Source organism: Pelodiscus sinensis, chromosome 4, assembly GCF_052426305.1.
Source record: "Pelodiscus sinensis isolate ZL-2025 chromosome 4, ASM5242630v1, whole genome shotgun sequence".
NCBI classification, from domain to species: Eukaryota; Metazoa; Chordata; order Testudines; family Trionychidae; genus Pelodiscus; species Pelodiscus sinensis.
The window spans coordinates 47340636-47364502 of NC_143055.1; the positions used below are offsets into that span (position 1 = coordinate 47340636).

General features: G+C 40.1%; 1 protein-coding gene across 1 annotated transcript; it reads right to left on the reverse strand.

Annotated features, from left to right (window-relative positions):
* Positions 1-20299: 20299 nt before the first annotated feature.
* LOC112546692 (uncharacterized) lies at positions 20300-23845 on the reverse strand. Its single transcript, XM_025187465.2, has 2 exons — positions 23437-23845; positions 20300-20827 (listed from the first exon to the last, which is right to left on the reverse strand). Exons 1-2 carry the CDS (start codon positions 23722-23724, stop codon positions 20465-20467), a joined length of 651 nt encoding a protein of 216 aa, XP_025043250.1. The 5' UTR covers positions 23725-23845; the 3' UTR covers positions 20300-20464.
* Between the last annotated feature and the right edge of the window lie 22 nt (positions 23846-23867).

Consider the following 23867-nt stretch of genomic DNA (forward strand, 5'->3'; position numbering starts at 1 on the left):
CCAGCCCTCTGGGACTTCACCTGTCTGCTAGAGTTCTTAAAAATAATTGTTAATCATTCCAGTATTGCTTCTTCTACTTCCTTAAATGTCCTAGGATTAATTTCATCAAGTACTGCAGAATGGGGTACATCTACACTATGTAAATAGATTTTAGCATGTTCTTTCCCTATTTTGGCTTGCTTTCCTTTCCTCTTATTGTGATATTAATTGTGAGTATCTGTTCACTTTTAACATTTTTTAGTAGGGACTGAAGCAAAATAGCTGAACACTTCAGCTTTCTTAATGTTATTAGTGCTTCTTTGCCAATAAGAAGAGTGCACTCTTTTCTTGATCTATCTTTTTCTCCTTATATATTATTCTGCTTTTACTCCTTCATTTCACCCAAATAATTTCATGAACACTTTTACACAAGTGCTTTTCACTTTCAGAGTCCCAAACAATTCCTCATTGTTGGTCAGAATCAAGTCTAGAATGGCTGTCTCCCTGGCTACTTTCTCCATTTTCTGTCAGTAGGTAACATAGTCCCTGAATTCGAAGATTTACTTGTGTAGGCCTGCCTCAGCCCCTAGGGAAATGCTGACTGGCCCAGCCCTTAGGCTTCACCACCTAAGCCAGCTATACTGATTGAAAGCTTTATTTGAATTGGGTTGGATGGTTCTCATCAGAGTTCACTCTGCTCTGTTTTTGTCCCTTGTGGCTTCAGCTGATACCTGTCTCTTGAGTTTACTCTAGCATTCTCTCCCATTGAAGAGTGTTCCCACCAGAGCTGAATCAGTGAATGGGAATTATTAATATATAATAGACAGACTTTGCCACAAGGTAAAAGCTCTTGTGCTTTTTCTCAGTTGAGTTGCTGCTACCCAATGGATTTTGAATTTCTGTACTGTAATAGTGATTCACACAGGTCACTGGAGACATTCTGGATAGAATGTTCATGGAAATTATGTTCCTTCTGTTCTTTTTTCCTATTTAACCTCTAGAGTATCTATCTATCTGAATTTCTGGGTAAATAACTTATACATATGAAACAGTTCTGTGAAAGTTGTTTTAGCTAGGAACAGAGAGCTCCTTTTCATCTAGAGCTTCAGGCCACTGGGCTCACATATAGATGGTGTCCTTTTATATGCAACAGATCCTGAAAAAAAAAATCTTCTCCTAAGAATATTTTTACCCTCTAATTACCAGAGGCGTAACGATAGATTTGAAATACTGCATTCTCACCACATGGACACATTTGAAAGCTCAAATTACTTCTATGGGGTTTTAAATAAATAAATAATGCTACACATTATTTGGGAATCAGCACGTCTAGAAATATCATTGATTTCTATTTAAACAGCCCCAAAATAATCAACAGATATTTGTAATACTTCTGTCTCTGACAAGATTCCCACTTTAACAAAATACAGAATTACAGAGCAATAGTATGGAGAGAAATAAATAACTAGAGAGCTTTCCTACTGAGAGCTATGGCTATCAGAGTGTCCAGCAGCCAAGCAAAATATGATGAACCAGCCCCTTGAAGCTTCCAAACCAAATATTAGATCTGGTTAGATGAAAAAGGTTTCAATTTATTTTAAGATATGAGCTCCTTTCTTGTTGTTTTACTATCCAAGCTAGCCATGTATTATATCTGCATTTCTGTGTAAATTGCTAGTTCAATTATGAGTTATGTTTAGCAATCTCATTTCCCCCTATATACTGGCAAGCCAGATAATCACTACTCACAGGGACCAAAAAAAAAAAGAATCTGTACCTCTGATAAGGAAAAATAAGGCTCAGTACTGGACATTTAATCCTTGGCTACGTCTAGATTGCATCCCTTTTCCATAAAAGAGATGCAAATTAGACGTATCGCAATTGCTAATGAAGCGGGGATTTAAATCTCCCCCACTTCATTAGCATAAGAATGGCTGCCGCTTTTTTTCGGCACGGAGCTTTGCCAGAAAAAAGCGCCAGTCTAGACGCGGATCTTTCGGAGAATAAAGCCTTTTCTGAAAGATCCCTTATCCCTCCCAAAATTCTGCCTTTGTCAGAGGGGTAAGCATGTTAGTCTATAACTAAAAAAAAACTTTAAAAACAATTGGTAGTCCTGCAGCACCTCGGAGTTTGTCTAGACTACATGGCTCCATCGACGGAGCCATGTAGATGAGTTTACTACACATAGGAAAATGAAGCGGCGATTTAAATAACCGCTTCATTCACATAAAAATGTCATTAGGGTGGGGTATGTAGTGGCTCATCCAATTCAGGTCTTCATTCAGGCCTTGATTCCAGGTGTCAAATTTGTAAATGAAACCAAGTTCTTCAGCTTCTCTCTCAAGTTTGTTTTTTAAATTGTTTTGAAATAATATAGTCACTTTTGGACCCATTAATGAGCACCCAGGCAAGATAAAATATTCCCCAACAGGTTTCTGTGTGTTACCATTTCAAATATCTGATTTGTGTCGATTAATCCTTTGTTGTAGAGACTTTTGGCCAATATACATGCCTCTTATTCAGCCTGGTCCTGATGCATTCAGATCAAAAGGAATCTTTCTGCTGAAATCAGTGAACACTGGATCGGTTGCTTGGAGTTCTGCTCCTGTAGGTGAGAGCATCTGGCATGTTGGGGGGGGGGCACCTGTAATTCTGGGAGGAGGCAAAGCTCTGGGGGAGACCACAGTGGTGGGACTGATGAGGGTTCCCACCCCCAGCCCCAGTGAGGTACTGAGGTCAAGTGCCAGGAGGGAAAGATTTGGGGTAGGGACACCACTTACCTAGGCTGAAGGCCAGCAAGATGGTGAGCTCTGTCACCAGCTGGCCACTCCCTTCCTGGCGTGGTTGCCCTCAGTGGTCACTCTGCCATACAGCTGTCTCCCATGATCAGTTCTCCAAGTGAGCAATATTGTGTCCCTCTGATCAGCCCCTTCCCTTTCCATGTTATGGAAAACAATTGAATTCCAGGAACATACCATTTTCCTGCCACAACCAAACCCTGACTTTGCTTTAAGTTAAGATAAGAAGAAACTGCATACGAAATGTGGTGGTCCTAGCTGTTCCCATTTAGGAGGAATTCTTGAACAGACTTGCAGACAGATGGACACACAGACAGAAAGATACCTCTAAAATATATAGAGAGAGATTTTAGAAACTTCACAATACATGCACTGTGATTATATCAAATCCGAACTTAAAAGAACCATATAGGCCGCATAAGTGGCCATGGCAGAACAGGAGCACAATGTTATAAATGAAGCCATCAAAGGCAATAAAACACTGTAGGTTTGCTCTTACCCATGGGCTACGTCTACACTGGCATGATTTTCTGGAAATGCTTTTAACAGAAAAGTTTTCCATTAAAAACATTTTCGGAAAAGCGCGTCTAGATTGGCAGGACGCTTTTCCGCAAAAGCACTTTCTAATTAAACTTCAATTGTGGTATTGAAATTAAAAGGAAATTGCAAATATAGACTCACAAATGTTGATTGCTTATAAAACATTGTGCAGATTTCACTGTAAATTCATTATCAAGTCACCCAACATAACAGCAGCTTTCACAAAGGTGTGTGAGAGTCCTTTTCAGCATACATATCAGGTTCAAGAGACCCATTTAAAACTGCTAAGTGCTTTTTCAGACTATGGGGTATGTGCATCATGTAAAAGTGATGGCACTCGAAGCCCTTTGCATCTAAAAATAGTGGCTGTCTAACTTATGCTAGTAAAATCCACAATAACTGTCAGTCATTTCAACCCTCATCTTGTCTTATCAGACCTCTGGCTTCTAGGCTAGAATATTCCAATTTGCCTCCAATTGAAAAGTGCTAGCTGAGATTTAGAAACTTGGAATCTGTGATCCCTTTTCGGCCCGGTTTTGAATTAATTAAACCCAAGCTGAAGTAATCCAACAGGCCTAGGGCTGGCGATCAGCTCTTCAGCAGCACTTTGCTAACTTCACCGACTCCAAATGCATTAATAGAGTTTAAGGCCAGGAGGGACCATTAGCTGGGGCCATTGGCCAGAGACAGCATCTTACGCTTTTCAGATATGTCACCTCAAGATGCCACAAGATGTTCTCCTAAATGTCGTTCTCTGGATGACTTGTTACATGGGTGCATAAAGTCTGTTCTAATGTTGGACTTTTGGCCTGTCAAGGCTTTTGAGAGAAACAGACCAAATGATGAACGATACGATTGCGATGACCAATTATTTGGGTAAGCAAAGAAACAAGAGCAATAGCCCAAATAAAGGAGTAAGTGTTTGCAAAAAAATCAAATTTTAGAAAAATTTTAGAAATTTTTAATTTGAAAATTTACATATTTTAACCACTGTGGATTATAAACTGATTTTAACTAAATAAGCCATTTTAGAAAATGACATTTTAGCTGACAATGTTGGTGATGAATTCAGTTGCTGATAGTATAATTATATTTAGTCATGGATTCTCCTGTATATTTTCAAGGACCATGGGATTTCTGTGAATTGTAACTACAGTGGCATGAGACATCATGTTGTATAGGCTACATGTGCAGTTTTTAAAATAAAAAAAAGTATTTCAGGTAATGTTTTTATGATGAAATTGAATTTGACATGATAGGAAGAGTATAGGGGCACGTCTACACAGCAGGGCTAAAGCCGAAATAAGCTACACAACTTCAGCTATGTCAATTGTGTAGCTTAAGTTGAAATAGCTTTTCTTTTGGTGCTGTCTATACAGCAGGAAGTCTGAGAAAGAGCAGTCTTCCTCCAACTTCCCTTGCTCCTCAGACAGTGTGGGTTACAGAAATTGAAGTAAGAAGTCCTCCAGCGTGACATTATTTTGACATTATGTTGAAATAACTGCTTGTAGTGTAGATGCAGACTATGTTGTTTCATAATAACATCAGTTCTTGTGAAATAATGCTGCTGTGTAGACATAGCTTAGGTGAGGTAATATCTTTCATTAGTCCAACTTTTGTTGGTGAAAAGAGCAAGTTACATGGAGCTTATCTTCATATCTTGATGAGAGCCCTATGTAGCTCAGAAACTTGTCTCTTTCTCCAACAAAAGTTGGTCCAATAAAATATATTGCCTTCTATAACAAGAATACTCACATCCTGGTGCTTCCTACAGCAATCTTTATCCTGCTGCTGGGGCCTTCCTTCAAATTGCAGACCTTGCTTTGTGGTGCTCAGTATGGGAAATGGACTGCTGCTCACATACCCCAATATACACTAAGTGACCATGTGACTTCTTTCCTGCGGCAAAAATGGATAAACATTTTGCAATTAGACTACTGTGAATGATTGATTTTTTGGTTTCCTGGCCAAACCAACTCCCTCACACACACACACAAAAATCAACCTAAAGAAAAAATGGTTCTAGAAAACTGGAACAAGAAACCTTTTTCCCATTCAATTTCAGTAGAACAAAACATTGTATATGACCAAGCCTAAAATTTTTTATTTAGTTTTGGCGGCATTTAAGCTACTTTTTATTATTATTAAAACCCAAGAAATTTGGAAACACCATTCACAAAGTTACTGGAGAAGATGTAACTCTATTGTGCTCTGGTTAGAACATTCACCTGGGATACAGGATCACGTGCTGCAATTCCCCACTCTACCTGATTCAAAGAAGAGACCTGAAATGTAGATTTCTTACATTCCAAGGCAATGCCCTAAACATTATGCTAAAGAGTATAAGGGGGAAGAATTCTTCTCTGGTAGTTTCGTGGATGATGTGTTGTCCCCTTGTGACTCTAGCTTCTCCAAAATTATAGGGGCTGAAATTATTCATGTCGAATATACAAATAGTTTTGATCAAAACCTGCATTTTGAGTGATTAAACTAGAGATCTGAAAGATTGTGTCCAACTCTATTTGCAATATATGCTTTATATTCCAGCCTTGAGGTTTTTTATACCGTATTTAACATGGGTGTTGATATTTTTAGAAAATTTTATTCACAGGAAATTAAGTGTTCAATAGAGTGGGTTCACAGAATAATGACAGATGGCGATGGACTAACTCCAGCATTTAATTACTGAAATGCCACCATCAAAAACTCTTCTTCATTCACTCTACTGGGACTAACCAGTTTAAGCCTTCTTTCAGCTCATAATCACATAGGGATTGTCAATAACTTCCGTGGTAAAGAATGAAGCACATCCAACTAGTTCCTGAAAGGTGCTGAGCATTCCTATGAAGTGCTGAGCATCTTCAAATCCCATGGGCTTCATTTTGTTAGTATAGTAATGAGCCATTTTTGTCCTTGTTGAAAGATCAAATAAGTAGGATGCAGACAGACCGTATTTTATTGTATAATATTTAATGTATTTTTGAAAAAGCATTTTTTAAATCACTTTTTAAAAAACAATATAATTGCACACACAAATTTATACATGGAAATAAAGCTGAACTGTAATACAAAGAACCTGGAATTTTAAAAAACAACAACTTTAAAATAAAATAAAATTTCAGATTGGCCTGTTTAAGCTGAATACATTGGGCACTACAGTAGTAGCCTCATAACATTCAATAAACAAGATGTATAATACAATACAATACCTCTTGGTTTAAAATAACAGCTAAAGAGGGAAAAAATGGTAACTTTCATTCAAGTAGATTAGAAGCAGCCAAACATCTTGTATATGATTCTCTAATTAAGGCAATGAAAATGTGTTTAAAGAACTGTAATTTGAATTATAATATAGCAGCCTTCTATCAGAAATAATGTTACAATTAGGCAAGTCAAGTGAGTCCTTAATATCATTATTAGCATTTCTTGGCAATGCTAGGCTACAGCAAATCTGGATCCTAATAATGTAAATATTAGGCTTCTGTTCTAAATATAGAATTCCATAGAGAACAACAGAGATATTTTCTTTCATTTTTTTAGCTGGTATTGAGGCTAATCTAGAATTTAACATCCTAAGAGATTTAATATTTTAGTAGTAATTGATCTACAAACAATATCCATAGTCCCAATGAATAAAATAGGTATTTCCCTGTAAATGTTGTTCTTCAAGATGTGATGCAGATATGTATTACACTTAGGTATGTGCATGTACAGTACTGGAGAACGTTGCCTGGCACTATTGGGAGAGGCAGGGATTATTGGCCTGCAGTTATAGGCCCTCAGCCTCTGGTCCTATGTGTATGTTGTTGGCAGCGCTGCCATCCTTTCAGTTCTTTCTTGCTTAATGTTAGAAGTACAATCTCTGATATAGAAGATACAGGGGATGGGTTATGGAATATGCAGCTACATTGCAATTCAAAAAACACCATTAACAGGAAAGTAACTTTTTTTTTCTTCTTCAAGTAAATGCAGCCATGTATTTTACTTAAATGACTTGCAAGAATCATTTGTGAGATGTAGGGCTTGGAGACTGTAGGACTTTGTGTGTAATCTGGACATAGTGCATAGTGCACAGTGGTTTGTAAATTCATGCACAGAGTACCAAGTGGCAGCCTTGCAAATGTTCAGTATAGGAATGTCCCTTAGAAATTCCATCAAAGTGTTGCCTGGGCACTTATAGAATGAGCTTGCACTTTCTGAGGAGGCTTAGCCTGGGCTATTTCATATACTTTTGATTATATCTGTCATGATAATAGGAAGTTGTCCACTTGGAGTTCATCTGTTGCAGAGACAACTTGACTCTTCATTAAGGCTGCATATGAAACAAACAAGGTAAGGAAGGGAAAAGTTTGGGGCTAGTCAGATGAAAAACTAAATATCACCAAACATCCAATACATGAAGAAGCTGTTCCCCTAGTGGCAGTGTAGCCTAGGGAAGAAAACTGGCAAATATGTAACTTGGCTTAAGTGACACTGAGACACCACTTTGGATAAAATCTTAGCATGTGACTTCACTGTTACTATGTCTTTAAAAAATTGAATGATGTTGGCTCTGTCATCAAAGCCTGCAATTCACTCACCCTCTTTGCAGATAGTAATGCTGTTTCAGACATTAAATATTATGCAATAAAATATTTTGTCTTCATCCTACTTAAATAAATCTTTTATCAAGTGAAAAACTGGATCATTACTAGACTCACAAAGTGAAGTCCATGGAATTTGAAGATGCTCAGCACTGTACAGGAGTGCTCAGCAACTTGATGGAACTAGAAGGATGTGCTTCATCCTTTACCACCTCTTCTTTCTGCGTAAGTGGTCTCTAATAGACCCTTACCATGTCATCACCTTTGGGTTTTTATCCCCTTTATCCTTACCAAGAGGCCCTCAACAAGTCTGTCTCCTATGTCCACCTCAGCCTTAGACCAAGTATATACTTGGAAGAGTTGCCTCAAACTCGGGAATGGCCCTGATTCATTTTATGGACCTCTTCCTCACTGTCGCAGACAAGGATGAATGACCCTCTCTTTCTCTTGTGGGGAAATGCCAGAACTCAACATGGAGCAAAGCTTCCCTTGCCAGATCTAAAGGCAATCACCAATCAGACTTCATGGTCCGCTCTACGCAGATGCTGTTTCAGTGCAAATCTTTTGCTACCTGAATCTCCTTTGTGAATGACTTTCACCTGGTGCACTGCTCTTTAATGTGTCACTCATTGAGGGCATGTCTACACTACAGAATTTTGTTGGAAAAATGGCCATTTTTCTGAAAAAACTTCAATTACATCCACACTGCAATCACGTTCTTTCGAAAAAAAAATCTAAAGAACAGAGGGGGTTTTCCAACATTGGTAAACCTCTTTCTATGAAGAAGAAGCCTTTTTCTGAAACAACTTTCACAAAAAGGTGTGTGTGGACAGGGAAGAGGGAGTTATTTCGAAAGAAGAGGAAAGAGGGAAAAAAATAGATGTTCTGGTAGCTACTCCATCCATAGCAAGCACAGCTTAAATGTGAGATAGCATCCATTCAGCTTTTGCAATGTGGACGCTCTCTTTCGGAAGAAGTTTTTTCAGAAGATCTCTTCCGGAAAAGCTTTTTGTGAAAGAAGCCTGCAGTCTAGACTTAGCCCAAGACTCAACCACCATGTGTGGGGATCACTCTGAGGAATGTGTCTCCCACATGACAGAAAATGCTTGTGTCACGCCAACAGGTGGAATCAAACCTGGGATCTCTGGAGCGTAGTACATGTTCCTCTACTGCCTGAGCTAAGGTTGTAGAGCACATTCATTATTTTCTCTGTAAGTGGTCTCAGTGCCACTAGATGGGACAATACATCGCACCCAGAAGGTGAGGGAGTTAGTAGCTGCTGCTCTAACATGGCTAGGGCAGGGGTATTGGTAGGCAAAGTTCTGAGACTCCAGTGCACTGGAGATGCACTTACCGAAGTTGAATATACAGTGAATTTACTCAAAGAAGAGCTCTCCATTTGGACAATAAAGCCAACACTATTCCTCTCTTCCAGTCATCTCCTCTCCATGTGCAAACATGGAATATTATATGCAGAATTTTCACCATCATTTCCAACAAAACATTGATGCATATGATTTTAGGTAATTTAATAAATCTTATCTACTACATTCATAACAATAATTATTAAGTAAAAATATTTTTAATTGAAGATTATGGTTATTCAGGTGTATAGTCCTAGAGTTACACTACACTATCCTATGCTAGAAATTCATGCAAGCCTTACTTTATCAGATTTTAATATTTTACATGGTTTGAGTAGCTAGCAGCTGAATATTGATATCTGATTCCAGTTCCTGGAAGGCCCCAAAGTTGTAAATAAGTAAATAGCAAAAGGGGAGAGTGTTCAACAGAGCAGTTTTTTTAATTCTATGCCCTCTCAAATATTAAATCAACTTTTTAATAAGGTAAGTTACACTGGAGTAATAAATCAAAGGGTATTACTTATTAAAATGTAAATTGCTACTTTGCATGCAAAGTTTGCACAGTTAGCTAGCTGCCCAGTCATTGAGTGCTGCTTGGATACACACTGCATAAAGGAGGCTTTATGCTACCTTTCTAGTGGCTTGTTGTTCTAAAGAAGTCCTCATGCAGCACAAGCTATCCCTGTAGTGCACTACATCTGAACCAGGATTGGGCAATAATTTTTATAGAGGGGGCCACTTCACCAAAGTTGGTAGGGGCCACAGGCTGGCCCCAGAAGGGGCGGAGCCTCTGGTGAAAGGGGAAGGGCCTCAGGCAGAAGGGACGATTCCCTCTAGGCACCACATGCCATGGGAGTGGTGCTGACTTCATGCAGGTCTCCCTGCCCCGCTCTGCCAGGCGTACACCATGGCCAGAGGGAACCACCAGCCATTTTGAACAGCTGATGGTTCCCTCTGGTGCTGCATGCCTTTGGCAGTGGGGAGGAGAGTTTGCTTCCTCTCCTGACCAAAGGTCCAGATTGGCCTGGAGGCAGGGGAGCATATAGGGTCTCCCACTCTTGCCCTGCCAGGGCACACAATACCTAGAGGGAGCCACTAGCCGTTTTGAACAGCTTGTGGTTCCCTCTGGTGCCACTCTCCCCTGGCAGGGGGAGGAGACTTTGCATGCTCCCCTCCCCCTAGGTTTTGATTGGCCTGGGGACAGTGGCAGGGTGGGCTGTGAGCCAGATCAAATGGCTTGGTGGGCCAGATCCAGCCTCTAGGCCGGATTCGGTACACCCCGATGTGGACTTTTCCCTGACATGCCCTGGACTCACCTTGTGCTGTGAGGGGCCAAAGAGCAGATGTAGTTAGTTGTAAAAAAATGAGTCCTCTGCTATTCCTCTAAAACAGTTTTAAACCCTCTGATGTCACTATAGTGCTAAAAAGGGGACTTAAGAAAAGCTGAGACCCTGCCCATTGCTTTTAAAAATATGAAAATAAAAAGGAGAGGCAGCTTCTATTTCTTCCAGAAATAGCTATCCCATGCTGAATCACCCTGTATCTAATCTATAATGGATAGCTTTCTACCACTGCAAAAGTAGAGCACGTACGGTACAATTCAGTCCTCTTAAGGATCAACCTCTCTGTTATAAACAGTGATGAGGAAGTGCTGATTTGTCATAAACCTTTTCCTTTGTCACTAGCGCTAAAACGATCCAAAAGTCTCAGTTGGAAATTCACAGATTGGGACAGTTCCCATGGATAATTATTGTGTTGCTTGCTATGAGACAACCAGATGTGAAAAGGGGAAAGGGTGACAAGGTCAGGCACGTGGCATTTATAAATGCAAGACAGCATCAGGGAGGAGTGGTGAACTGTAGAGGCAAAGGTACAACTCATCATTAAGCAGCAAGGCGCTGCCTAATTGAAATTTGTGAGGCATAAAATGAGTCATGCTTCATGTCCTGGAATTCTGTGAAATCTTCTAAGGAAAAATCCTCTTTCAGAATGTGTACGAGAGCTAGCAGGGCATCTCTGAGTCAGAGAGCATTCAGCACGCAATGGCCTCAACATGCAAAGGATGTCAAGAAGCAGATTTCTCTTTTAAGCTCTCCCCAGTTGCAGCTGGGAAAAAAAAAGGCAAGAGTTTGACTGTAACAAGGGTTTTGGTTTATTTTTGCACTGTCTAGAGAGCTCATTTTCTCTAAGTACTGTTAAGTGTTATGGCTATACCCAACTTATGAAAGGGCATTGTAAATTACCTGTCAAGAATAACTCGAATGTGCCAACAGAGCAACCAATCTCCTCCTAGTTTATCTGTAGAGCTTTCTCATGGGGTTGCTACTCAACTTACACTGCTATCTGATATTGGTCATTGGTGCATGCTGACCAGTAGAGGAAGATTTCCACCCATATAGTTAATGGCTACACTTCTGAGATGAGTCATGTTTTTCTGACTATAAAGACCCCAATCCTACAAACATTTATGCTTAAATTTATTCATTTGACTATTTACATTGAGTAAAATTATAAAAGTTGACACATGAATATCTGTAGGAACAAAGACCAAGTTCATTAGTAGAGGGTTTGGGGATTCTTTGAGATGTAAGGGACTTTAATAGAATTAATTTTATTTCTATAATAGCAACAAAATTGACAGTTTACCCATCCATGCTCTTTCTAGTGTTCTTAAACATTCACATTATAGAAGACAGTGTTGTACTTTCAGGAATGACAAAACCTTGATTTATATATTTGGCTATAACATCAACCCTATCTGTTCAGGACTCTGGTGTAGTTTAATTAGGCTACAACTTTATTACTTAATTCATCTGGGAATTATCTGCAATAATTCCTACAATCCAGCTCACAATTCCTTTGTCAAACATTTCCACTTCCTTGAGAAGAACCATTGCTAGCCCCCCAACTCTCCAAATCTCATCCAAGCTCATTGCTAGAATCCCACACATGCAACCCTCCCTCATCTCAGGGCTAAAAGACTTGGAAAAGATGGTTGTCTCCTTGCTGTACGAGATGTTAGGAACTTCAATCCCATTTCCCAGCTTCTTTAGGGAAAGCCTTCCCATAAGTCTCCTTCCAACTTCATTTTATTAGGCAACCAGATTCCCTATGTAACAAATACCTACAATGGACACCTGCCGACTGGAAAAGCAAAGAATTAGCTAGACAGCCTCCCCCTAATGCAGGTTCCTAGACAGTTCACAATGACTTAAATGAACTCCTCTGGCCAGCCCCTCTAAACATGAAGGCAGGAGGAAACCACAATCCTATTATTCTTGCTCTATTAGGCTACATCTAGACTGCAAGCCTCTTTCAAAAGTTTCTTTTGAAAAAGCCTCTTTTGAAAAAGAGCATCTAGATTGCAACCAGTACTTTTGAAAAAGCAAGCTGCTTTTTCGAAAGAGAGCACCCAGGCAATCTGGATGTTCTCTTTCGAAAAAGCACAGTTTGCATTCAATAGCACCTTTTTTTGAAAGAGCACTTTTGCAAAAAAGGCGTTATTCCTTGTAAACCAAGGTTTTCTGCAGTCGAAAAAACTTCCGCGTTCTTTCAATTTACTTTCGAAAGAACGCGGCAGCAGTCTAGATGCAGGGGAAGTTTTTTTTAAAAAAAGCCATTTTTTTCTAAAAAACCCTGTAGTCTAGACACACCCTTAAAGTCCTTCCAAGCCCTGACTTTGATGTTGTGAGGTTTGAGAAGTGCCACCAGCAGAGGGCAGATTACTACATAAAACTGGAGCTCAGAGGCCAGTGCTCCAATGTATTTGGGGAAGCAAAAGTTTCATTAGTAACTCCCCAGAGTTAATACATTTAAAAAGCAATGAATGATGCTATCTGTGTATTCTCACTGTGCATCCATTGACATCAAGTAGAAAACTTTTCTGTCAGTAGTCAATATAATGTAAAATGGCAAATATCCTTCCTTGACATTCTTCTTTTTTTTAATCCTCATGTACATTAAGTGTAGTTCCTTATGCCCCTTTTATTCAGAACACTTTCTACTCCTCTGCTTTCCAAAGAGTTCTTCTCTATTCTGATATCTGCCCTCCCAGCTATAAATCAGCAAGTTTTAAGCCTGGAAGCCTTTTCTTTGATGGTGGGCGGCTGCAAAATCTCTGCTCAGAGAGTACTACTACACTAAACCCCACATTGATGTCCATGAACTGGCCCCGGTGGTCAGGCCCGGCCAGCAGGATCATGGAGAAGTATCCCTTTCTGTTGATGTAGAGGGAGGCCCGGTGGTCCGGGGCATGAATGGGGATGTGCGTCCCGTTGATTGCCCCCGCACAGTTGGGGAAGCCCAGGGCGCCAAACCCTGGATGACCGCGTCCAGGTTGGTAAGGAGGATGACTCTGCAGAGCAGCACCCTGTTGATGGCCTTGACCACCTGCAGAGAGACACACAAAACAGAGGGTCACTGGGGTGCCCGGGTGGCTGGGAGTGTTTGTTCCCTGCCACTACCCAGCACCCCACTCCCAGGAGCAACCCTCACTGCAGTGGTCAGTAGTGTGGCTGGGACAGACTGAACCCTCCTGGGGAGGGCACTTATACCACCTCCCCCCACCCCACTGTTTTCCCTGGGGCAGTCCATGTCCTCCTTGCAGCTCCCCTCCTGACCCAGTGGCCAGTGAGTGCCATACCTGCACGAGCACTGCTCTGAGAGTGGATCTCCCCATGCCAAACTGGTCCCCCATGGATCAGCAGCTATCCAGTGTGAAGAGCTTCCAGAGGGAAATGGCCACCTGCTTGTGGAGGGGAATGGCGGGCCTCATGCATGTGTGCCGTCATCGCAGAGCAGGGGCGAGCCACTCGCAGAGTTCTAGAAATGTGTTCTTCTTCATCCTGAAGTTCTGGTTCCACTGTTGGTCTCCCCAGAGCTCCAGGACAATGTGGTCCCACCAGTCGCTGCTGGTGTCCAGACGCCAGATGCGGCAGGGCATGCTGGCGTCTGGGCGCTGCTCTTCCAGGGCCCTCAGGGGGGGCAGAGGGAGGGCCAGGGGGCTGGCCTGCAGCAGAAGGTGCCAGGCAGCCTCCAGCAGTTGCTGCCAGGCTTGCAGCAAGACATTCAACATGAGCACCAGAGTGCCTAGGGGCAGCTCTGGCTCCATGGTGCTGAGTGCTGTGGTGTCCCAAATGAGAGTGACCAAAGCAGATGGAGAGGAAAATGCTTTGCTGTCCCTCAGCGAGGTAGGCAAGCAAGTGGGAAAGCTGAGAACCAGCTGTCCAGGGGGGGTCCCTTTAAGCACGAGCCTCAGATAGCATCAGATAGCAGCCACACAAAGCAACTACTGACCTGATGCCCTGCTGGAACCAGTTTCAGCTGCCTTTAAATGCGATCCAGAGTCCAATCAGTGTGGATGTGCTATTTCAAAATAGCAAAATGCTATTTCAAATTAGATTTTGTATCTAGATGCGTTATTTCGAATGAGCTTAATTTGAATTAACTATTTCGAATTAAGTTAATTCGAAATAGCGCTGTAGTGTAGACATACCCTTATTATTGGAGCATAGAGATTCTATGGAACATTCTGGCTAATTTAGCTCATTTTTTACCTCCATCCATTTCCTCTTTTTCCTCTTCCACTTAACTTAGGAAAAGGTTCAAGGAAGGAAATACTTAGCACATAGAACATAAGAATGGACATATTGGGTCAGACCAAAGGTCTATCTAGCCCAGTATCCTGTCTGCCAACAGTGGCCAATACCAGGTGCCTCAGAGAGAGTGAATAGAACAGGGAATCTTCAAGCAATCCCTCTCCTGTCTCTCATTCCCAGCCTCTGACAGAGGCTAGGGACATTATTCCTACCCATCCTGGCTAATAGCCATCAATGGAGCTAAGCTCCATGAATGTATCTAGTTCTTTCTTGAACCCTGTTAAAGTCCCGGTATTCACAACCTCCTCTGACAAGGAGTTCCAAAGGCCCACTATGCACTATGTGAAGAAAAACTTCCTTTTGTTTGTTTTTAACCTCCTGCCCATTAATTTCATTTGGTGACCCCTAGTTCTTATTTACTTGGGTCTGTTAGGGACCATGGGGTGAGTCACAACTCACAGGGCCTGATGGGAGGAGAGTGAAAGATGATGAAAGGCAAATGGTTTTCATCTGACACTATATATCTCCAGGATTCATACGTCAGTTAGATACATCAGAGATTACAGAATACAGATTATTTATGACTTTGAACTCTGTTGACAAGATGAACCATTACTAAATGAACCTTCAAGTTTAATGGCGTGTCCATCAAAGAGTAAAATGTGACATTTTATTTTCTGTGCTAAAATTCAAATGCATTATGCGAAAAGGGCATGAAGTGACCCTCCTAAAATGCCTGAGATGAAAGAGGGAGACTATCCAATTTCTCTGAGGCTAAATTAATTCTGAGTGGTCCTGTAGTTCTATAACAGCAAAGATGAACTGTCACAGAGGTTAATCTGACTACTGTGCTTCTTTCCTGGGTATTGCGCATCCGTAGGGAGAAATTATAAAGGTCAAAGTACATGTTTTAAAATACTTTTTTTCCAAAAAGACAGAATAGTTCACTTTAATGAAGTATAATAAAGAAAAATATCACTCCCCCATCATTGACATGATCTGAGAATAAGTGATAAAATATTCATTACAGAAAGGTAACTCAAAAAGCCTTATGCAACAATATCCACTGCATGTCTCTCAGGTAAACAAATGTTGAGAACTTTAATGTTTCTATTAAATAGTGGCTTTGCCCAGCTGCAGATTGTCAATAAGTCTGGCAATAATTATACTCTCCCCCTTAGAAAGAAACTAATTTACAGGTTTCTAGCAAGGCAGCAATAATGAAGCCCAGGGATTGGAGTAACCATCAAAGTTCATCACAGTTTGCAGTTGTCCTGTGATACCCTCAAAAGAATTAGACTTGCATCCTGCAAACAGCTCCTCAGCAGTTTTTCACCCCCACAGACAACAAACTGGATTATGTGGCTTGCCCAGTGAAAGCAAGGTGCCTATTTTATCAGAAACAAAAACAATTAAGAGTTAATCTATTTCTCAAAGTCAATTCCTGCCATTAATGATATGTGATATTTTGAAACACAAAGAGATACCATAATTTTACAACAATAAGCACCTAGTGTTCCATTATTTCCTTAGTAAAGAATATAAAAACAAATGGACACATCAAGGCTTTACTTCTATTCAGTTTTCAGCATTTCAGTTTATTGGTTCAGCAAATCTGGCCTGTGTAGTCTCAGAAACAACATGTATACATATTGAACCATTAGCTTATAGATCACATTCAATCCTAATATCATGTGACTAAATCATGCCTCTCTGTATCAGAAATATCCAATACATATCCAAAGGAGGATTACCCCCACTCAGTGTTTGGAAAAGATAGCCAGCCTTTGTACTGACATCTTACTCCATGGATTACACCACGGCAAGTCATTACAATAGAAGAGCTTCCAGAGGAGGGTGAATTGAGAATTATGAAAGTCTGGGGAGCTGTTTTGTTTTATCTATCATTTTTTATTTTTCTTTTGGAGAGCATAGAAGACAAAAATCTTAAGGAGGATTTGAATGATGGATGATGGCATGCCAAAAGGGCATTGGGAGAGAATTCAATTCTAAGGCATTGATATGAGATAAATGGATGGGAAAGTATACAAATGGAACATATTGCTTGTATTACTGCAGATAAAGAGAGGAGAGGTGGTGATAGATGACTCTCATATACTTGCTCACATTGTGGGTATGTCTAGACTACATGCCTCTGCTGGCAGAGGCATATAAATTAGACTACCCAACATGGTCAATGAAGCGGGGATTTAAATATCCCCCGCTTCATTAAAATAAAAATGGCTGCCACGCTGTGCCGGCTCAGCTCATCGTCGGCACAACGCGGCAGTCAAGACGCAGATCAGTCGGCAAGGAAAGCCTTTGCCGACCAATCCTGTAAACCTCGTTTCACGAGACATAAGGGATCGGTCAGCAAAGGCTTTCCTCGCCGACCAATCCGCATCTTGACTGCCGCGTTGTGCCGACGATCAGCTGAGCAGTCACAGCTGGCAGAGGCATGTAGTCTAGACATACCCTATTAGTTCAATTGATTTAAATTCGACTGCTCATCACAGAAGGGGCTGCAGGATCAGCTTGTTCATCGAATTCCACTTCAACTGTGGGAAGAATGAGGGAAAGAAAAAAATTCATGCCTATTCATTCTTACTAGTTTTATTTTCTAAGTATATATTTGCACCATGCCTGTAAACTCTTGTTCTGGGGTATTCCAAAACCCGAATTTGATCATATATGAACATTATCTAAATTTGAAGATGTTTTAGAACTATATATCTCATTGAATTGATTTTGGTGCTGGTTGTGGGGAGTAGTGTTTATTCTGTTACTTCCTTTTGGGCCAAGAACTAAAATAATTCAATGTGTAAAAATAAATAGTAAATCTCCCCTTCAAGTAGTACAGAACACAAAACAATTTAGGAATAAAAACCCTTTCTCTCACAACTGAAAAAGGGCTATTGCCATTAAATGAGATTCAAACCAAGAATTATTTTGTTCTACCGATGCTCCCTTTGCATTCCACAAGAGTTGAAATTTGACAAACCTTGTATTACATTATGATGCCCAGAAATAGAGGTAGATTTATTGCTAGATTTAGCTGATAAACACCCTGTAAAATTATGGTAGGAAATGAACCATGGTCAAGAAATATGCCACTTAATATTGAGAAAGCATCCTTCATACCACTGTGAGAACCCTAGGTGGCACAAAAGATTTAATACTACTACAGTAGGAATTGACAGATAATCAGATAAAATCTGATGTACATCTTAAATGAATATTTCATTCATTTAAGGACAATATATTCTCCGGGAAAAAAATATAAGTATTTAAAATAGTTTCAAGTTTGTTCTTAGAGCAGATAGATCTGGCAGTACCAAAGAAAAGGGGGTGGAGGGAGAAAGAGACACACAGAGGACCTAATGCTGAAATATAGGATTGTTCTTTAAAAGCACAGTTTCATTTTCTCAGCATGAAAAGCCATTGATGCCAAAGCACTGTGCATATAAGAGTCACATGTTGACTATAAAGGGATGTGGATGTACAGATAAGCAAACTGACCATCTCAGGGACCATCAGATATTTGAGATTCCACTGATTATATTATGGGAACAGAAACACTCTTGCAATGTATTCATACCAAAAATATGACAACCCTTGACCTGTGTTTTTTTGTCATATGGAATCTCTTCTGTAGACATTGTTCAGAAATAAATCAATCTTAGGAAAAAGTGTTTTCAGAGAATTCCTCAGACTGGAATGATCAAAAGGCACTTAACTAGCATACAGCTCGGAAAAAAAAGAAAATAATTGATTGTGCCCCTCATGACATCAAGTAAATTCACTATCCTGAATTTCAGTGGAACAGATTTCCTTCTTACAATGTTTGAGTTCATGGTCTGAACTCTGCATTATGAAAAGTAACTTTGTGAAAAGTCACACGAATAGCAAAATGTCATTTTAAAGACCATAAATTATTATTCTAAACATTACCAAGATACTCACCAAGATGAATCAGGCATAGATTTTTTGCAGTGGTAATGTTATAGAATAGAAGCAAGTAAAATGAGATCTCCGGAGATGCATAATTCCATAGAACCCTACTCCTGGAGTTACATTTTTAGTGAGAGACTGGCAGAGAACATTACTTTCTGAAAATTGCTAAATTGGCTATATGGTGAAACTACTACTATTCTACCGATACACTCTACTGTACTTCACAGGGGAGCTTTCACCTATTTATAGGATTCAGAGAAAGAACTGTATTTTTTGTGTATAGAGATCTTTGCCCGCAGCAGCAAAGTATATAGAATGAAAAATTTCTGAGCTAAATTCAGAGCTCCCATGTTTGAAGGCACCTTCCATTGATTTCATCTACATCTGAAAGTAGAATTTAGCTCACTAATGTTAAAGTGTGCTTAAAGCTGTTAGGTTTTATGTCCCTCATTGCAAAAGCTATGGCTTACTCTATTTCTGTATTACTATTTCACTCGAATCATGTAGATTTCTATATATTTTAAATAGAAGTTCCAAGTTTTGAACATGGGTTTCTAAAGCTAGCACCTAAGTCTACATTTTAGCCAATTAAATGCTATTTTGAAATTTAAAATTGGCATATGGATGCATTAATATGGATATAGGGGATTGACTTTAGACATTGAAGTTTGGAAATTAGGTTCATGGGGATTTTTTTTTTAATTGATTCAATTTTCACTTCAGGTATTTGTGTGAATAAATATAATTGGACCATATCTTCCGCTGATGCAAACAGGTGTGGCACCACTCAGGTCAATGGAGCCATACCCATTCAGACCAGCTACAAGTCTGACCTGTTATGGTATTATTGAAGTGATCCATAAAAGAAACTGATTGAGTGAAATTCACTTCGCGGTGCTAAAACCTCAGCTTTGTATGGTGGCAAGGATAGAACTCACCGCCAAATGACCCACAGGCTTTGGAGACGCAACTCATCCATTGCTTCAGATCATGGATTAACATGGTCTCTGCTATCAGGAGGAGACTAATTCTGATAATGCAAAAGTAAAGTATGCATCTGACATAGAAGGTAGTGTGTGCAAATATTAATAAGCGTTATGTGTACTGTTTTAATTGTTGTGCATAAAAGGTAGCATTAAAACTAGTTGCTAATCTTATGCCTGAGATATTAATTATACTCTGATAGGTTTTTTTCCATCCATAGCTTATGATTAAGGTGAAGGCTGGTCCTCATGAAACTTCGAAATATTTTCTCAAATTTCATCAAATATTGAATTTCTATGAAACAAAAGGGGAAACAACCCCCCTGTAAAATTAATAAATTCCCCCCATTGTTCTGCCAGCAATAGTGAAACTGCGAGACTGTAACATGCAATTTATCTCACACAGCAAAATTGAGCAGTGAATCGTGGCATTGTGGATGCTAATGACATGGTAGCTATATGTATAACATAAAGAACTATAAAGAAAATAATAAGCAAGTGTCAGGAGTGCAGCATGCCCTGATTTTTTTTCCACATATCATTGAGTAACAGATGAGCAAGTACTGTCTCTCTTATGCTTCAAAAACAACAATTCATCAGGAGTGGGTTCTTGAATGTTGTAACCTTATAAACGGTGTTAAACTTCCAGATGGGAAGAGGGCAGGCTTACTCTTCACTGCTCTGGTAGATTTCTGCCTCCTTACTCTTGCTAATCTCATTGGCATCAGTGGATACTAGAGTTGATGGCGTTTGGAGAGTGCCGTAAAACATCTTCAAGATAAAGCGCACAATATCACTCAGCTCTAGGTGCTGGGTTGTGGGCTCATTTTCAATATTGTACGTTGTTACAGTACAGCTATTATTCAGTTGTTTACAGCTGAAAATGATGGTTTCCTCTTCTAACTCAATGTTTTCTTGGGCATCAGACTTGATTTGGATATTGGTCTTGGCATGCCAAGTGTTGTTATTGGGATCCACTTTCACAGAGATGCCAGTCCAAGTCTTGTTTTTCACAGAGATCTGCATGTTCTTTGTTAGGGAAAAAAGATGCATTGAAGTTAAAACTAGCATGCTCAGGTCTGAGTTGAGAACAGTGGCTCAAATGCCAGAATATTGATTGTAATGGCCTGGGAGAAGATTGTTTATTCTAGTTGTTCAATAGTCAGTATTCACTTACATTTTGCAAAGTATCAGAAATACTACAGCTATTTTCTATTCTAAGCGAAAAGGAAAAACATGATTTCTATGAATCTCAGATTCTATTCTGTGATAAGTATGGGTACAGATATTTAATAGCAATTATTCTCCAATGCTATTAACCCCACACAAAAAGGTATCTGAACAGTCAACATCTTATTTGTCTTCTGTTTATTATTACTATTGTGGTTGTGCTTTAGGCAGCCAATTCAGGATCAGGACTACACTGTACTAGGTATGGTGCAAACAAATAAGTGCTAGAAAGTGCTCCATAGACAATCTAATCTAAGACAAAACATTGTAAGTAAACACAAACTTTGTAGATTTTCACCTACTTCTCTGTGGTATATGCAGTCAGTTTCTTTCTACTCTACTTTTAGAGGTCTAAATTTAGTGGCTCATCTTAGATGGAAAAAAGTCCTATTAGCCTATAAAATACAAATCACTTACCAATATAGAACTATTTCTTGTTTTCTAAGTATATTGTGCAATTTTAAGTGCCTCAGGAACTAGTGCTTTCATTAGTTTCTTACAAGAATTATTTCACAGATTAACAGTTCTCACTAGAAGGATTCTTTTTCCTCTGATATTTAGCCCAACTGCTCAAAAATAATTGTTGATATGTAAGAAATAGCAACTGAGCCTAACATATTATTCGGGTTTGGGACATAGGCCATATTTTTTGTTTATTTTAGCACAATGGGGTCTTGATTCACAAATATGGATCCAAAGTGCTACCGCAATATAAATAAGATACAACAAGAAATTCACCTGAATCAGAAGATCCAACCACAATTAAACAACCTCTCACAGAAGAAGGTAAAACCCTTCCTAAGGTGAGTACTAATGAGACCTCAGGGGAAGTTCCTTCCCAACCCCACAGTTGGCAATCAGTAGACCCTGAGCCTGTGAGCAAGAACCACCCAGCCAATCCCTGTGATAGAATGCACAGTGACATTTCTGAAGCCTGGTTCACTCTGCACCCATTTCCTGGCCTGGTCATTTCTGTTGCTTTAGAAGAAGAGGACTAAATAAATAAAGACACCACACTATAATCTGAAAAGGAGTAAGAATGGCAGAATCTCACCTTATATTAACAGCAACTTCTATATAAATATAAGTAATAGACTTCAGCATTATTCTTTCCTGTATTAAAAGTGAAGGGGTACTCCAAAGCAAGTTGTTCATGTCTGCCACCACCTCACATATTCCAAAGAAAGAGGGCTATAATATCAATTAAGTTCTCCAAAAGTGATTTCTTAGCTTCAAATTGCCTTCATGTCTGCATTCATAATGTTATGAATAGGAATAACTCCCACTCCTACGCTCAGGGTATGTCTACACTACCACCCTAGTTTGAACTAGGGTGGTAATGTAGGCAACCAGAGTTGCAAATGAAGCCCGGGATTTGAATTTCCCGGGCTTCATTTGCATAAAGCCGGGCGCCGCCATTTTTAAATGTCCGCTAGTGCGGACTCCGTGCCGTGCGGCTACACGTGGCACGGACTAGGTAGTTCGGACTACGCTTCACGAGGAGTAATGGTAGTTTGGACTAGGAAGCCTAGTCCGAACTACCTAGTCCGTGCCGCATGTAGCCGCGCGGCACGGAGTCCGCACTAGCGGATATTTAAAAATGGCGGCGCCCGGCTTTATGCAAATGAAGCCCGGGAAATTCAAATCCCGGGCTTCATTTGCAACTCCGGTTGCCTACATTACCACCCTAGTTCAAACTAGGGTGGTAGTGTAGACATACCCTCAGAGACTACATCTACACTGCAGGATTCTTGCGCAAGAAGCTTTTTGCAGAAGAGATATTCTGCAAAAACTTCTTGCACAAGAGCGTGTCCACACTGCTAAAGCGCATTGGAAAAATGATGCGCTTTTGCACAAGAGAGCATTCAGACTGCATGGACGCTGTCTCACAGGAAAGCTCTGATTGCCATTCACAGAATGGTCACCAGAGCACCTGTGCTTCTTTTGATAGGCTGTTTTCGCACAAAAAAACTCTGTTTCCAATCCATAGACAAGGAGCTCTTGAGCTCTTGCTCAAAAAGGAGTCATTCCTCATAGAAGGAGGAATACCTATACCACAAAAACCCCTCTGTTCTGTTGATTCACTGTACATTTTCTTGCACAAAAAATCACTTGAAGTGTGGACACTCAATGGATTTTTGCCCCAAAACTCTGCAGTGTAGCCATAACCTCAGAGCTGGGAAGGATTAAGACAATTCTTTCTTGAATTCTGTGAAACACTGGTAAGATTTTACACAGACAATAACAGAAGAGAAAATGGAGCCCTTGAGTCATCAGTTAGCAGTATTTCTAAATGAACAATGAACACAGCCACCCATTCACACATTAACTCATTCTGATAGGCAGAACAGACAAACTGAGTCTCGTACTCTAAATTATGCCTGGAATAAGAAAATGCCAATACCAACCACACTGTAGTTTGGAGCGATCTCCTTGGCCAGTTTGGCAAGTAGCTCAGCCTTGTCAAATTCGATTACTAGGTGGATTGTTTCTGGTTTGGTGACTGGACTGGGTTTGACAAATTCAGTCACCATTGCTGCTTTTTCAAACACGGTGACCATCTTGGTTTCACCAAGCGTAAGAGTTAGCCTTGTACTGAAAAGCAGGATGCAAAACATTACAATCAAGCCAAAAATGAGGATCAGCCCAGCCAAAAAGGCAAACAGCAGAGACAGGAGAGTATTTATGATGTTCATGATTGTTGAATGTTCTGATGAAGTAAAAATAGCCAAATGCCCTTTAAAGAGCACCACGACAGAGTGCCATCATCTCATTGACCTCCCTAAGTTCTAGCCAGATCCATCTGTGCTGAGACCAAGCCTGGTCTAGTATCAGGAAA